This window comes from Euprymna scolopes, chromosome 8, assembly GCF_053919585.1.
Source record: "Euprymna scolopes isolate OS-2025 chromosome 8, ASM5391958v1, whole genome shotgun sequence".
NCBI lineage: Eukaryota > Metazoa > Mollusca > Cephalopoda > Sepiida > Sepiolidae > Euprymna > Euprymna scolopes.
In genome coordinates, this window is record NC_136489.1 from 25320472 (window position 1) to 25338014 (window position 17543).

At 35.9% G+C, this 17543-nt stretch overlaps 1 protein-coding gene across 1 annotated transcript; it reads right to left on the reverse strand.

The window, feature by feature from the left end:
* Positions 1–7858: 7858 nt before the first annotated feature.
* LOC145284096 (uncharacterized) lies at positions 7859–8242 on the reverse strand. The gene has a single exon (XM_080133161.1). It carries the CDS (start codon positions 8240–8242, stop codon positions 7859–7861), a length of 384 nt encoding a protein of 127 aa, XP_079989287.1.
* Between the last annotated feature and the right edge of the window lie 9301 nt (positions 8243–17543).

A 17543-nucleotide genomic window follows, 5' to 3' on the forward strand; every position in this document is an offset into this window, starting at 1 on the left:
TTTTTTGCAACCTTGCCACCATCTTTAATTTTTCCAGCCATTTAATTAGGTCACCCTCCCCAGTGAAGAGTCTCAATATCTGAGTTGAGAATCTCCAATCAGCAATGTTAACCTGCTTAACTCGCCGAAATAACTTCTAGGGGTATAATCAGGATTCGGTTCTGGGGTTCGGGAAGGAGTGAGTCACTCTCTCGACAACAGCTCGTTTCTGCCCTCTTCTTTTCCAATCGACCACACCTGGCCTCTCGCCGCCAATGTCACACCGTACAATCCGAACGTCAGCAATACAAAATTCTTTTCAAGAAAAGATGTTCACGACTCTTTTCTCTCTGATTCCTCAGGGAATTTTCCCTGCTTTTATATCCTCCTATCTAGAAAAAAAGAAAGAGACAGGAAAAAATAATAGCTTCTCCCATCATGCTCTGCCTTCCCAAGATGCCCTTCGCGTATGCAAATGCGCTGGCCATCCTTTCCTTTTTCTTTACCAAAGAGCGATGCAGATACTCCCGGTACGTTTCCTTTTTTCTTCTTCTTTTCTAACCATATACCCCACAATCTACAATAGCAGAGGTGTGAAGACCGCTCAATACATCAGAGATTTGTAATCTTTTCAAATGTCTTTCCAGACTACCTGATACTACACTAGCATACCACTTACCACCGGGATTACTTGGATTTTAATCCCATGCATACGTCTTACTTCTAAAGCCAACGGGACGTAATTTCAGCACTTCTCGTTCTCCTTGTCTATCACATTCATGTCCCAGAACACTGAAAAGTCTACGATTTGCCATCTCTCTGAGACCTTGCCACTGCCATTATTACTTATTCTTACTTCATCACGTTCTTAATTCAAACCACTTGTCCGTCTACTTCACTCTAAAATCTAGATAAACTTACCAGTATATCCGAAGCACAATGCAATTATGGCTTTTGCTCTGAGCCCATATTTGGTATATTCTACATTACATTTTACTGTAAAGTGCGCAGCTAACTCACTAAACCTTCCATAAATCCAGTATTCTTCTTCCCAGCCAATCATCCTGCTCCTTCATTATCTGCACACTTCAAATACTCAGCTTTGGTTTGATCCATTTCAACTTCATTGGCTACAATCTTTAGCATCCACTTCTCAATTCAAGTCACATACTCCTTCAGCGATGTCCCCTCAGTTGTAACACAATCGTTCACAGGAATCAATCCTCTTCCCCTATCTTTCCTCTTCTTCTAATGTAGAATATACCAAACATTGGTAAATAATAATAATAATAATAATAATAATAATAATAATAATAATAATAATAATAATAATAATAATATCAGGATCCTCAACCAGGATATCCAAATGGAGTGTGGAATTGAAAAGTGCACACTACTACTTAAGGATAATTATGGCAGCAAGAGATGGGATTCATTTCAAGAGGATTTCCCTCAATCCCGGCCCCAAACCAGGAGCTTAAAAAATCAAGAGTTTTCCTAAGGATGTTGGGGGGTACCTACAATAGCAGAGGTCTGAAGGCCGTCTAAAATGTCGAGGATTCGTAGCTTTTTAAATTGTCGTTCCAAACGACTTGATACTACTCCTAGTGTACCTACTACAGTCGGCATTATTTGTGTTTGGACCCCATGTATACGCCTTATCTTCAAGGCCAATGGAGCACAATTGCTCAACTTCCCGTTATCCTTTTCTCTCACATTCCTGTTCCAGGATACTGAGAAGACTACGATCTGCCAATTTTTGAGACCTTGTCAATGACGACCAAATCCGGATGATTATGTTCCAATTGCTTGGTCGTTATGGCACTTTTGTCGCACCATACCTCTACACTGCTGTCCTCACTTATTTACACTTCATCAGGCACTTCCACAAACTATTTTCCTACAGACTTCACCCCAACCCTCTTACACACCTCACAATATATCCGGAGTCCCATGCGATCGTGTTTTTGCGGTACTCTCTCTGGGCTAATCTACTACAGCCTGCTGCAAGGTGCACAATTGACTCTGAGGTCTTACCACAAATCCACCATTCTGCAGCAACTTCCTCTCCTAGAACCAATTTTTTTTAACAATCGTGTTTCTAATGCCTGCTCTTGTGCTGCACAAACAAAAGCTTCAGTACTCTTATCCAGATATCCAGCTCTAAGACATTGCCATGATTTTCATCAGCCACTTCTGCTATATCCTGGAAAAACCTTCCGTGCATTTTCTTCCTAGCCAGTTCCTTTGCCCTTTCTCTATCCATACGTTTCACATAATCAGACTTGATCTCACATACCTCCACTTCATTGGTTATAACCTTAAGCATCCACTCCTCATTTCTAACTACATGCCCCTTCAACGATATCTCCTCAGTTCTAACACAATCTTTTACACTTTTCAATCCTCTCCCACCATCTTTCCTCTTTTGATACAGCCTCGCTACACTACTTCAAATGTGGAATATACCAAACATTGCTAAAACTTTACTTGTTTTGATATCCATGGCATGCAACTCCTTGTTAGACCATTCTAAAATTCCTGGACTGTGTCTCAAAACACTGACTGCGCAAGCATTCACATCTTTCACTCTGTTTCCTCCATTCAATTTTGACTTCGCAATTAGTTTCACTCTTCTAAGATACTCCTTCCTGACTTTCTTCTTTATTTCTCTGTTCATGATGCCGACACCCTCTAACGCTCTCAAATACTTATACCCTGTATCCTCTATTTCTTTCATAATTTCTCCATTTGGCAGCACTATTTCATTCGAATGGACCTTTACTCCTCTTTTCATCACCAGCACTGCACATTTACTAATCCCAAACTCCATCTTCCGAGTATGTCACTAGGAGCTCTACCAGTCTCTCCATTTTCTTTTCATTTCTTCAAATCATCCATAAACAGTAGATGGTTGAGGCGTCTGCCACCAGATCCAAACTTACACCCAAGTTTCTCTCTCTTCAAGAGAATGCTCAGTGGCATCATTATCATTACAAAAAGAAGTGGAGATAACGAATCTCCTTGCAATATTCCACGTTTAATGCTAACCTGCCCCAACATATCTCTGTTTGCTGTCAGCACCGTTTTCCATTGAGCCATACTTGTCTCCAAAAGTGCTACCACATTCCTAGCAACCTTCATCATCAATAGTGTTTCACAGATCCATGAATGAGGAACCATATCGTAAGCTTTTCTGTAATCGATCCATGCTGCACTCAGATTCCTCTTCTTCGTCTTTGTATCCTGCATTACTGCCTTTTAATAATAATAATAATAATAATAATAATAATAATAATAATAATGGGAAAAACACAAACTTATAACGGTCCTGGATATGATCTTAAACTATATCCGATGGTGAGGCCCCAGCTTGCAGGCCTTAGGGAGCGTGGAGCCACCCTTTAATTGCCATTGCTCCTAGGTCCACTCTGACCCGGAGTGGTAGTACCTGTTAGGGTCCCAACTCTGGGTTAAGTAGAATACGACTTAAAAAACAAAAATACTATATTAAAAAATCGTTCTTCAAAATCACCAGACTCGGCATTAAATAACCTGAAAAGAGTTGATATGCCGCAAAACAAAACAGACAACCAACAAACTGATAACAGTGCTCAAAAACGGAAACCATAAAATTCTCTGGAATATATGCTGCAAAACAGATAAACCCAGACAATTAAGGTGACCAGATGTCATAATAGGAGAAAAAGTCCTGCCAGATCGCTGATTTCGCTATTCTAGAATCTATAGAGTGAAGATAAAGGAATTTAAGAGGCGGAGTAAATACACTGAACTGACCTGGAAGAATATGGAAGATAAAGAAAGCCAAGATAACACGAATAATCGTAAGAGCACGAGGAACAATCCCCCAACACTTTGGAAAAGAGTGGGAGAAATTGGAATCAGAGAATTGTTGAGAAGATAAAATAAAAATAAAAAAAAAACAAGCAAAATGAAAACAACTGAAATATTAAAGAAAATCATTAAATGCGAAAAAAGGAAATAAAAGAGGAACGCAACTTGGAACCAAGAAAAATGAGACTGTATACTTCTATGTTAGCTTTCCACTCAATGAATAAATAAATATAAATTGTACTCTCGGCACCTATCAGCACTGCAGCAAAAAGTCGTGAAAAGTCAAGGAGGTTAAAAATTATCAAGGAGAGATTATACATAAATCAGACCTGCGAAGAGAAGTGAGACATCGCAGAGGCTTGTGTCTACTAGAATTCCAGTACCATTGACAGTGAGACGTCAATGGTAAACAGCTATTGCCATAACGTAAATTCATTTGCGACTGTTATCGAAGGAGGTGGAGATAACTGGATATTTTAGGAGATTTGCTATCACTCATGCTCTAGGATTATTATCATAGGATGTTGCCTGTGAGTAATCTCTGATGATGACCAGTGTGAGAAGTCTTAATGAGTAATAATAATAATAATAATAATAATAATAATAATAATAATAATAATAATAATAATAATAACGGTAATTACAACAAAATAATAATAATAATATTAATGATAAAAATAATAATGATAATAATAAAAATAATAATAATGATGATAATAATAAAGGCAAATATTAATTTACAAACGCATTATCAATCATTGTTCATTATCCGATATTTAAAATAAAAATAAATAACATTTGAAAAACTCTGATTTTGAAAATCGCTGATTCTTCCAGATGTATATTAAAAAAAATCCAAATCACCATTGAAAATCCTGGCGAATTCTAAAGAACATGTAACAAAGGAAACTGCCGCATGAAATCTGATAAACCAAACAAAACACATGAAACAATTTCTTTATTTTATTCTCTTTTTTTGTTTACTCGAATTAAAGGACGCATATTGTGTTAATCCTTCAAAGAGAGACGCTGAAAGAATTGAGATCAAATTATATTGAAACAGATAACAACGAACTGATGTGGCTGGCAACAAGCGTAATGAAATCTTGCGAATTTTCTTTGATATTTTTGGAGTTTCTTGATTTGATTGAGAAATATTTTGAGCTAACGGGATTAAAAAAGTGCTTATTAAAAATATTATTCATAATTATGTTCTATCCAGTTTAAGTACGCAGGATGTTGCAAGTGCCTCGTGTAATAACATCTATATAATGTATGCATCTATTTACGAGTATGTATACATGTGTATTTTCCGTTTGACGTGTAATATATTTATTTGTCTTCAAGATGTTGAGGGTATAAAATAGGCTTGTAAAATTTATAACAGACGGTCTTTACAATAATAGGCGACGGATACAATTCTTTTGGAGGCGGGTTAACATCGGTCAATCGAGAAACATACCTTATCTATTTGGTTTTGACGGGTATGTGGAAAAGTTGCAAATGAAGATTCGTTCGACCTTTCCTGTACTACTACTGACCGTTTGGACTTGTTCAGCAAAGAAATGGTTTGTTGTTGTGCAAACCTTGCTCCACAATATACTTGACTTAAAGGTATAATTAATGGACTATCCATTTCCGGAGTAAATGGAGCCTTTCATTTTGTTGATTTTTCTATTGTTTGGGCTATGGGAACGGGGCTTGCACATAGTTAATAATGAACGTTTATTTTCTAGCTTAAATATAACAACACATGTACGATTCGTCTGCCCTTCTCGGAGTCATTTCGGTCAGTAGATCACCCCTCTTCTTCTGATTAACGATTGTCGATTTCCCTCTCTGACTGCCAACGCTTGACTAATTTCTAGTTTTTCAAACTATATCATTACATCATTAACTGAACGTGACCAAAGACACAAAATGGATGATCCATTTTCACGTGTTTTGTTTCTGAGTTAATATTCTTTTCACCAAGTTAACATTTTTGGGAATTATCTATTTAAACATAAATAATTTTATCCTTAAAATACATTTCGCATTGAAATTTTTTTTTCTGGTTCTACTTTTACAAATATCAATAATGATGATAATTTTAATAACCGTTTAGCCCGGACCAACTACGTAACACTCGGACTCCATGTTAAGCAAGGCTAGTCAAAATCACGATTGTTTTCCTGGCATTTCTAACCAAAATGGTTTTATTCAGTCAAATATCCCCGGTATACTACTCTTCACAATACCCAGACTACACAGGCGCGTTTTTGCTTTATACGAAAGACTGTACTCTCTATATATGAAGCCGTCTTCTATTTTAATATGTTGAAATTAGAGAATTAAACGTTCATTATAAACTTTGTGCAAGACCACTTCCTTTAGCCCAAATAATAATAAAAGAAATAAACAGAAAAAGAGGGCTCCATTCAATCACAAACTGATTAGTCCAGTAATTATACATTAAAGTGGAGAGTATTGTAGAGCACGGTTTGCACAATAGTAACCATTACTTTGCTAAACCAGTCCAATGACTAGCAGAGTACAGGAAAACCGGAAACAATAATCGGCTAAACCGAAAACGATAATGCAAAGAAAATCTGATATTCGCAAACTGTAACCAATTTGGAACTGACTAAAAGCAGTCTCAAATATCTGCCAGCTCCCTGACGTCGTAATTGAAGAGTGGGACGGCATTCCAGTGGCTAGTGGAAAATTCTATGCCCAGGAGAGTAAACGCAGTTTTGGATAATGATGGTGGCCACAAAATGTTTACGGTTGACATGTTGTATGATAATATTGACAACTTTTCGTAAGAGGTGTACGCACTTTTGTTGCCAGGGATTTAGTTTTTATTGCTATATTTTGAGTTATTTTGAGGGGGGATAAATTAACTCTCTTATATATGCTGCAGACAGATCACATTTCATTGAGTCAAAAATCATTTTTCAGTGTTATCCCATGAAGAGATATACTTATATATTTGAAGAAATGTGAGGGGGTGTACTCACTTTTGTGATACACCGTATATATATATATATATATATATATATATATATATATATATATATATATATATATATATATAAAGCGCTTTAAATAAGGTCGGGAAGACAACAAACTCATCAGGAGTCAATCGTTTAATTTCTATAAAGAGAAGAAATGTCACACAAGAGCGAAGACTTAAGTGGGGATTACTTATAAACTGGTAACGAATGGATGAGAAAAAATTATATATATAATTAAATGTGGGGCGAATGGGATTACGAACAAAAAAATACAAGTGAATTATACGTTGTAGAATATATACAATTGTATAACATAAATGTACAAAATAGGATGTGTGGGGAAGTTAAAATTTTAAATATATCCCCAAATAAGTCTAAAGATTTCACGAATTCCTTCTGTCGACAGAGAGAAGGCCTGCGTGAGAGGATAGAGACTGACTCCAGAATTTTCAGGTGATTCGAAGAGTCAGACCGGTGTAAAATCCTAAACCAGTCCATTGTATATGCATTGGCACACGCTGGATTTTCAGCGAGGTGTTGAACAATAGCAGATTCCAAGGTTAATGAGGGGTGACGAGGTTTACCTAGTCTGATGCTTGATGGAACATGTTGGTTTATTCTTGTCTGTAAATTTAAACGGGTTCGACCTACATAGATAGCAGCACACTGACAATTACTATTTGTGATGTAGGGCAAACCATCCTTCATAACTGAGAGAAATGCAGACTTAACACGATAAACCAAGCGAAGAGCAACAGATGGGAAACAATTTGATACAGACTTGATAACGAGTCCACCCAAATACTGACCAGGGTCACCAATCCAAGGGATTTTTTAAATAAACAGGACAATTGGAGGGACCAAAAACTGTAGGAGAATTGTGAGCTTTAACTTTATTATATAAAAAAAAAACTATCAACCAATTTCTCCGGATAACCATTGTGAATAAAAATGTCTGTAATCTTCTTTAATTCACAATCCAGTTTACTAGAAGAACAGATTCTAAGGGCTCTATACACTAATGTCTAAATGAGCCCTGTTTTTCTTGAAGTGGGGACGAATGAACGCCAATTTGTGTAGAGGCCAGTAAATGTCGCCTTAGGATAAACAGTCGTAAGAAAAGAGTTTTTACCACATTCAATTAAAACGTCAAGAAAGGGCAAGCAACCGTCATTCTCATCCTCCATAGTGATTGTTAATGATTTATGGAGGGAATTAGGTTTATCGAAGAAAGCTAATGCCTCGTTTTCTGATGCAAAGGCTGCAAAGGTGTCGTTGACGTATCTAAAGTAAATCGATGGTTTCGATATACTGTTAAATAGTGCAGACTCATAATATCCCACAAAAATGTCGGCCAATGCCGGGTCCAGGGGACTTCGCATCTGAATCCCATCAATCTGACTATCCATGATGTTATCGAAGCTGAATTCTACAGCTTTAGTACAGATTAATAGGAGTTCAACGAATATATTTATAGGGAAGGGTGGGGGGTTAAATCACTGTTGTAAAGGGAGCACAACAATCTATAGTCTTTTGTAGCGGGACATTGGAAAATAAACAGGATATGTCGAAAGAACACATAAAGCTGTTCTCAACACCGGGTTGCAATTCGTGTAAGTAATCAACTAATCTAAATGAGTCACTAATACAATGTTTAGTGTATAGAACCTGAACCGGTTCTATAATGGTTAGAAGCCATTGGCCTAAGGAGTACTGGGCAGACCCCGCCATAGACAAAATAGGTCTAAGCGGAATACCTTCTTTGTGGATTTTAGGAAGGCCATACAGTCTAGGTCTCAGATATGTATGCATCTATATTTCTTTATAAATATTTTAATTTCAGAATTAACAATTCGAAATACAACTGCTACATAATCGACTCCAGTGTAAGCTGTATATAGTTTATTTTAATTTTATGACAGGGACTCGCACAGGAGTGAAACATCTATGAAAAATTCAAGTAGCTATGTTCAATAAAGTTATATAAGAATGTGTGTGTGAGAACACTTCTCAACCAATATACCGATATACTCAACGGACCTTTGATCTACAGACGTGAAATTGGTATATATGGTATTCACAGTTTTGCCCTAATCAGTTTTCATCCGGTAATAGAGCTGCTAAATTGTCATGGTTGAAAAGTTGGTACTTGGGGGGGGGCTTTGTCAACTGTTTTACGAGGTTTTAAAACACTTTTAAATATCGTGGCAAGTTGGTCTAATGCTTATCGTCCTTGAGTCACTGTTTGTAAATTTTGCTTTTGATTTTAGCTCCAGTATATTTTTTACTAGAAATGAACTGTTTAGAAAAAAAAGCAAAATACTTCCATGCACATGTCCCAGTTTCTTTCCGTGTGTTTAACTTTATTGTTTTAGAGAAATGTAATGTTATGTATAATAATTGACTAAACCGTGTGTATCTACTAGTATATATATATATATATATATATATATATATATATATATATATATATATATATATATATATATATATATACATGGTCGATTTCAATGTATGAGCTTCCCCCACAACAGCTAAGTTGCTCGGAAAAACACACGGATGAGAAAATCCATGTAATTATGATTTATGATTTATTGTGTTATTCGGTATTGAAAAAGCAGCTTTGCTCCAGGAAAATTCTTTATGTCGATATTTATAAAACAGATGTTCAAATCGTTGAATATTTGCTCTTGTGTAAGAATGATTCCAAATGTACCTTTAAAACGCCAACTCTGACAAATGATATGGAATTAATTTGACAAAGGCTGATATGACACGAAGGATGAGAGTGAATATCCGCCAAGAGGAATTTGAAAAAAAAATCATCTTTTCTCTTTTTCGACCATTAATCTTCCCCTATATTTTTGGAGTAAAGACAGGAAATTATGTTAATCTTTTAAACCCACATCTTGGAACAATTTAGATATTTTTACTCTCTCTTTACCTCTATCTCTCTCTCTCTATATATATATATGTATATATACATATATATATATATATATATATATATATATATATATATATATATATATATATATATATGTGTGTGTGTGTGTGTGTGTGTGTGTGTGTGCACGTTTATACAGGCTCCGTCAGTGTTTAACAGACTATGGATACCCACAAAGTGGTGCCTGCGCGTTAAATTCTTATGGCAGGAGGTGCGCAATCTTCAACCACATCTCTCCTGAGTCGACATTGATAAATAACAGTGGCAAGTGAAGTGTATGTACAGGACGACTGGAAACAAATGCCGAGATACATGTAGAGAACATACAGCGCCTAGAATTCCCAAATGGTCACCCAACTGATACTAACCAAGCTCAACAGTGCTAAAATTCGGTGATCTGACAAGAACCGGTATGTCAACACGATTATGCCGTATATTTATATTTTTTATTTTATATATATTTTTTATTTTATATATATTTTTTATTTTATATATATATATATATTTTATTAAGATTTTTTGTTTCTTATTGATTAGGATTACTATATAAATAATGATATTTGCATTCACTTTAAGTTTGCGGAAACTATTGACTAATTTTTTGTACTTCTTGACTTTTAAAAATACACACGAATACAAGTAAAACAATTTGTGTTCTTTGTTTAATGTTTTCATAAATCGCAAGCAAAGGTTATCAGCGTAAAAAAAACAAAACGAATGCAACATTTGTTTTGAAAACTGCTGACTCGCTCGTAGATTTCGCTTTGTGCATGAGTCTCTTTGTCCGTGAAATGTCGACCGATCTGATCAATTAAGACGCCTTTACCTGCAAAACCCGAGTCTTAAATTAGATATGGCGAGAGTGATAAGAAAACATTGGCAAAGAAATATTTTTCACTGCAGTTTTAAAATCAAATAAATGTGTTATAAGTTGTTTTTTTAAGATTGAAATAAAACATAAAACTGTTCATGAGGCGTTCAGCCACGGCCACCATAAAACAGACCTGGTCACTGAAAAATGATGTCATACCTGTCGTGTGAGCAATCAAGATCTGTTAAAGAGTCAGACAAAATCAATTCAGGTAGATTTTAAATACTTAACTCAAATTCAATATGGCATAATGTAAACATTAGGTATTTACAGCTTCTCTTCCAATTTTCGGATTTTAATCATTTCAAAACACACTCCATCATTCCCAAATGGTCACCCATCTGATACTAACCAAGCTCAACAGTGCTTAAATTAGATGATCTGACAAGAACCGGTGTGTCAACACGATTATGCCGTTGTTGCTATTTCTTCTGATGAGTTAAAGGTAAAAGATATTTACTGATTGATATAATAATTAAGTGATTGATTTTGGGCTACGAAACAGATATTGTCAAGAATTGCAAATGTTAACTGAATTAAAGGAATAAATAAGATGGTCAACACCATGGACTTTGGAATATAAACTTTTGTCATTCATTCACTATATATATGCGAAGGGCGTGCAATAAATAATGCTCCTGACCCACTTCCCATAGAAGTAGAACAATGAAACTAGGCACAGTCATTAGTCTTTCTCTACATAGGAACCACTCATGTATATAATCAAATAACATTATAAATGACACCTTAAGGCGGGGCAAATACTGTAACCAGGGCCCAGAAAAAAATTCTATTCCATATCGTAACCTGAAAAACCCGTACCTAGGGCTGCCGTATCCCGGGGTTCTACTGTATGTATATATGTATATGTATGTTTAGGGAGATGATACATTAAAACCTAATTACATTATCATGTCAATGGGGGTAAGGGTGGGTACAATGAGTGAAGGGGAAATGGAGGAGGAAACCTTTTTTAAGCCACGGCATTTCAAAGCTAAATCCTCGTACCCAATTTCTGTTCTACTCAATACCCCTCTTCCTTCACCTTTGAAATTATTCCTAATGATCTCACTCCACGTCCTTTCAATTCCCCTGAAATGTATGTAAAATCGGTGTGTCTCCCTTACTGTAACTCTTGTATAAAGCTGATTTTTCTCTATTTCTTATAAAAAGCATTTAGCTTTCAAATATCATAACCTAAAGAGACCTCCCCCCATTTCCCTTTCACTCATTGTGATCAGCCCCATCCTTGTTAGCATGATACTGTAATAAAGTTCTAATCTAACTTTAATTATTATCTCTCTATTGTTCATTATAAATTCTTAATCGGGTAAAGCTTAATTTAATGAAACCGATGAATTTTTTTTTTGAAGTTAATTTTTTATATATAAATTATTTAAAAAAAACACATGCTGGTCTAGCCCCCTTTCCTCGATGCCCCTGGTTTTACGTATATAATGCTAAGAGCTTGTTGATATAGTACGGCTTACGAGTTTAAATGATGTGAACGAAGCGATTTCAAGGTTAGTTCGGTCCAGTAACAAACGAAGAAGATATGCCAACCCCTAAAAAGGTTAAATTATTATTATTATTATTGTTATTATTATTATTGTTATTATTATTATTATTATTATTATTATTATTATTATTATTATTATTATTATTATTATTATTATCTGATACGCAATCCCTTGCATATCACATTACAAATCCACGCAGGGAAGACTATTTTCAAGTATTATCCTAAATTGGAAATGAAGCCATGGACTGTTTAGAAAAAAAAGCAAAATACTTCCATGCACGTGTCCCAGTAGATATAAATAAGTCCCTCGTACCCTTTAAACATTTTTTTTTACCTTTTCATTTTCTCTAAATTGGGAGTAGATAATACTCTGTGGATGTGTTATCGGCAGCTCCAGAAACTCTCGCTTCTTCTTATTTGTCCCTCACTCCTCATTTCCAATGAGTGATTTTTCTAACAAAGGGTGAAGTAAAAATGCTTTCGAGGTCGCCAGTACTTTGTGAACAGTAGCCTGAGATGTATCCTTGTGGCCATGTAACTAGTAAGGATGCTGGAGGTAAAGATTTCGTCTGGGTTGACGTTACCCGACTGATAGTCTGGGACCCGAACCTTGGATTAACCACTAAGAAGGCTGTCCTATCAGCAGATGCAAAGTACTGGGGCTGCTGTATTGCCATTTGGTGAATGGATTCTGGACGATGCAATATTTTCTGGTGGAGCCTCTCGATGCCATACTAGTGGGTAATTGTTTCGGCTTTACCTTATGTGGTACAAAAATTGCTTGTCTTTTTCTCTCTTACTTTCCCTCTATGTCATGCTTTAAGCAAGTCTGTTGACCTGTTCCACAAATCCCAAAACGTCAACATGAAATATTTCCAGAAAAAACACGAATAACCCTAGAAACCCATCTTCCAATGTAGACCGCTACTACCATGTCTCCTCCAACATCAGAGGTCTACATTCCAATTTCCCAGAGGTTGAAACCCAATTACTGGAGACGAAACCGAACATATTCTTCCTAAGGGAAACTGGCATAGGTCCGACAAATTCCCTAGATTAGTTCATAATTAAAGGATACTCTAACTTAACATCTAAATCCGACCCCCAAGATCGCCATGGGCATGGAATATGTACCTAAATTAAAGATGGCGTTCTGTGTGGTAGAGATATCACCAGAGAAGACCCTAATTTACCTTTTATGTGCTTCCCGGTTGGACTTATATTTGTCCTCTATCGCCCCCAAAACAGCGGAGTTACTATCTTTAAGAGTATAGCTGAGAAAATTGACCACATCCTGTCTGCTCATCCGTCAGCTAACATTCACATTTGTGGTGACTTCAATGTCCCCAATGTGGAATGGCTGATCACTTAAACAAGACAGATGACAAGGGGAGGTTCTGCCATGATTTCTCCATTGCCTATGATTTCACTCAGATTGTTCACGAACCCATCTGTGTGGCCGATACTACCAGTCAGTATGGACGCCTTATAGACTTTTTTTCTAACAACTTCCCCTGAGCTGTGTTAATGTTTTCAGACGTACCTCTCCACCGTACTGTATATCGATACTCTATGGCTGACTAGGATACCTTCCGTACATTCATATCTGATCTACCTCTGCATTCCATGTTTAAAAAGGATGTATCCTCTATAGTATCAGACCTGACCGAATGGTTAATTGTGGGCATAGACCGATTCATACCATCAAAAAAATTCCGACAAAAACCTAACAGCCAGCCATGGTTCTCCCCAAAATGTGCTGCTGCCATCGCGCACAGAAAATACTTTTTCAATAGCTACCAACGTAATAGATGTACTGAAACTAAATCTGCTTTCAGGACTGCCAGCAACCACTGTAAAAGAGTAATAAAAAATGCAAGAGAGCTATATTCTCAGGTCGGTAAATCCAAAGCAGCTGAGCAGCGGCTTGGTTCCCACCAGTTTTGGCAAATAGCAACCAGGATCCTGAACAGAAGCGTGCGTTCTATCCCAGGCATTATCAATGGACCTTAAGTAATCTCGTCAACATCAGACAAGGCCAAACTATTTGCCAAGAACTTCGCAGCTAATTCCACTCTATACGACGAAGGCCATAAACACCCTGTATTTCCTCCTATAACAAACAAAACGTTATGCAACATACAAATATCTATGCGTGATATCGCCAAGCTAATCAAAAACTTTGATTCCAGTAAAGCAACTTGCCCTGACGGCATTCCAATTATGGTGTTGAAAAAGTTTCAACCAGAACTTGCCCCCATACTTACAAAACTATTTAAGCATTGCCTTAAAGAGAAGTGCTTCCCAACACCCTGGAAAACCTCATCAGTATGCCCTGTATTTAAGAATTCAGGTGATAAGTCATCCCCTCTCAGTACAGACAAATAAGTCACCTGTGTGTCATGAGTAAGTTGCTGGACTCCACAATAAATAGAGAAGTAGTCAACCACCTCAGCAGAAATAACCTTCTTAGCGACACGCAATATGGTTTCTTCCGTTCTGCTAGATCTACAGCAGATGTGCTAACGGTTATATCTCATAGGATTAGCGAATCTCTCGACAAAGGCTTCATTTCTAGGGCAATTGTTCTCGACATATCAAAGGCCTTCGATAAGGTTTGGCATAAAGGCCTACTACACAAGATTTCCAGCTACGGTATTACTGGAAATGTTTTCTCAGTTATTAAAGTATTTCTCTCTGATAGGTTCATAAGAAAGGGGTTTATAGGCAGAAATCAGAGGCCCACAGTAAGCAAGAGTCCCTCAGGAGTGCATCCTGGGTCCAACTCTCTTCCTGATCTACATCAATGATCTCCCAAAACACATACTTAAATCATTCGTTGACATCTATGCTGATGACACGACCATCTATGGCAACACATCAAAGGTCGTAAATGACAAAGTTTCCCCTGATTCTCTCTCCTCAGATCTTGAGCGTGTGGTACAATGGAGAAAGAGGTGGCTGGTTACTTTTAATGCATCTAAACCAAGGCGCTATCTTTATATCATCAATACTCTGATCCCCATCTAGCATCAGTTGAAATGGATGGCTCTTGTCTTGGGGAGGCTCCGTGTTTTGACAAGCTTCTGGGATTGATCTTTTTCATTTTTGTAACTGTGCTGAAATAATAATGTTATTATTTTGAAAGCGACTCTTAACATGTTAGCGTAGTGTGTTATTTAAGTAATCTATGCTTCCACCCTAAAATTTAATAATCACATGATTACATGTTCAATAATTACGTTATCAAAATTTCCCTGGATAAAGTTTATGTTGCCTTTACAATATAGACAAATGGTTTATGTCAAAACAGAGAAAAAACTTATGTTTTCATCAAGCGAGATATCCGTGTTGACCGTTAAGATCTTCCTTTAGTTATAGGGTGTGCGTTGCACAATCAGATAAAACAGTAAACAATAAAAAAGTACAGGGAAAGCCGGTAACAGCATAACCCGAAAACTTCTATTAAATATTAGTCGTTTTATAACGCAAATAGGTTACAAATACGTAGCTAAATCATATCTTTTTTTGTAATAACTTCGCAACTGTAGTTTCTACAAAATAACTTTCTGTTAAACACGTTGATTTAACTTAACGGTATTTTTGTACAAGAAATAGTATTAAAAAAGGCTTATAATCGAAAAACTGCCTATTTGAGCACAATGATAATGCGGTATTCCTTTTATCTAAACGCAAAAAAAAAGGTTACAAACATCGTAGGTAAACCATAAGGTTTTATTTTATTCGGAAAACTTCTTATTTGCCGACGATTTTTAGGTGTTCTTATTTTTTTAAAACGCAAGTAGATCACTAATAACATAGGTAAACCACAATTTTTATTTTAATCATTTCGTAACTGCATTTTCTGTAAAATAATTTTGTGCTTAAACCGAAAATATATCCCACATATCGTAGGTAAGCTGGAATTTTATTTTATTTTGTAAAAAATTATTTCGCCACTGTAATTTCTATAAAATAAATTTGGGCTCATCGGTAAACTAAAATGTTTGTTAAAAATCATTTCGCAACTGTATCTATATATCTATAAAAGTGAAAGTGTATGTGTATCTGTGCATCTGTGTGTGTACGTGTACATTTCCCTACGCAATAACTCTGTCAATTTTAAGTCTACAGACTCGAAATTTGATATACAGGATACTGAGATTTGGAAAAATCGATGTGATCGGTTTTCGGCAAAAAATATGGCGATTAAAGGGTCAAAGTTTAACGATTTGACTTTTAGGAACTCTACCAAACTCCTCCGACAAGTCTGGGTCCAAACACTTGAAATTTTAGATATAGGTTCCTTGGACATGAATCTAACTTAATAACTTGATTTGAGCCCCAAACAATACATTTTAAGAGGTCATAATAGGGGTCAAAGTTAAAAAAAATTGACCACCTTTTTTTTTTGCTCAACATACATCTCCAAATACCCGGGTTTTCTATAAAATAGATTTGTGCTCATCGAAGATAAACTAAAATATTTGTTTAAAAAATCATTTCGCAATTGTATTTTCTATAAGATAGTTTTTTGCTTATGCACGTAGATTACCCACCCCCGGTCATTTTTGTAAAAAATAGCCATAAAATAATAACAATGCTAAAAACAATTATGTTGATTAATAATTGAAAAATTACTTATTTGCAAACCATTACAAATCGGTATTTGTTGTAAGTATTCCATTTTCCCTATATAATTATGAGAAGTTCGGTGTAGATTTTTTAATAACCGTGTATACGATTAAAAAAAAAACAAAAAAAAACAAAATCTTCTGTACGTATTGTTTAAAAGTAAAGAAAAGGTTTATAAACTTCTATGCATATTGTTTAAAAGCAAAGAAAATGTTCTGTCTAAAATAAATAAGAAGTCTGTATTTTTTCGCTCTCTCTCGCACTCTTTCCCTCTCTCTATATTTTTATCTCTCTATATATTTATCAATCTATCTGCCTCTCAGCCTGCCTCCCTATAAATCTGTCTTACGCTATCTGATGTGCCCGTGTGTATGTGTTTACAAAATCTTTTGTTCGCCCACTGGCATTGCAAACCTTGAATATCGTGATTATGTCTTTGTTTAAATTTGCATAAAACAATAAGTGTACATAACAACAGTAGAAGAAGATAATTAATATAGTGGTGAAAAAGAAAATGAAGCGGAAAAAACCGGTTGTTTAGCGTCCATGTTTTTTTTTTTTTACAACTAATGTATTTGTTTATTCAATAAAGTATCTATTATCGAATAAGCGAGTTGAGAGGTAGCAACCAAAAGGAATAGATGGAAATGTGTAAGGGAGAAATCATTAGTTTGTGTATGAGAAATGAAAAGTTAATGCTTTGTATAGGAGTTTATGACCCAGTTAAGAAGGGTG

Excerpts from the sequence above, each read along its gene's own strand:
- LOC145284096 (XM_080133161.1), bottom strand. The coding sequence starts at position 8,242 with ATGGATAGTCAGATTGATGGGATTCAGATGCGAAGTCCCCTGGACCCG.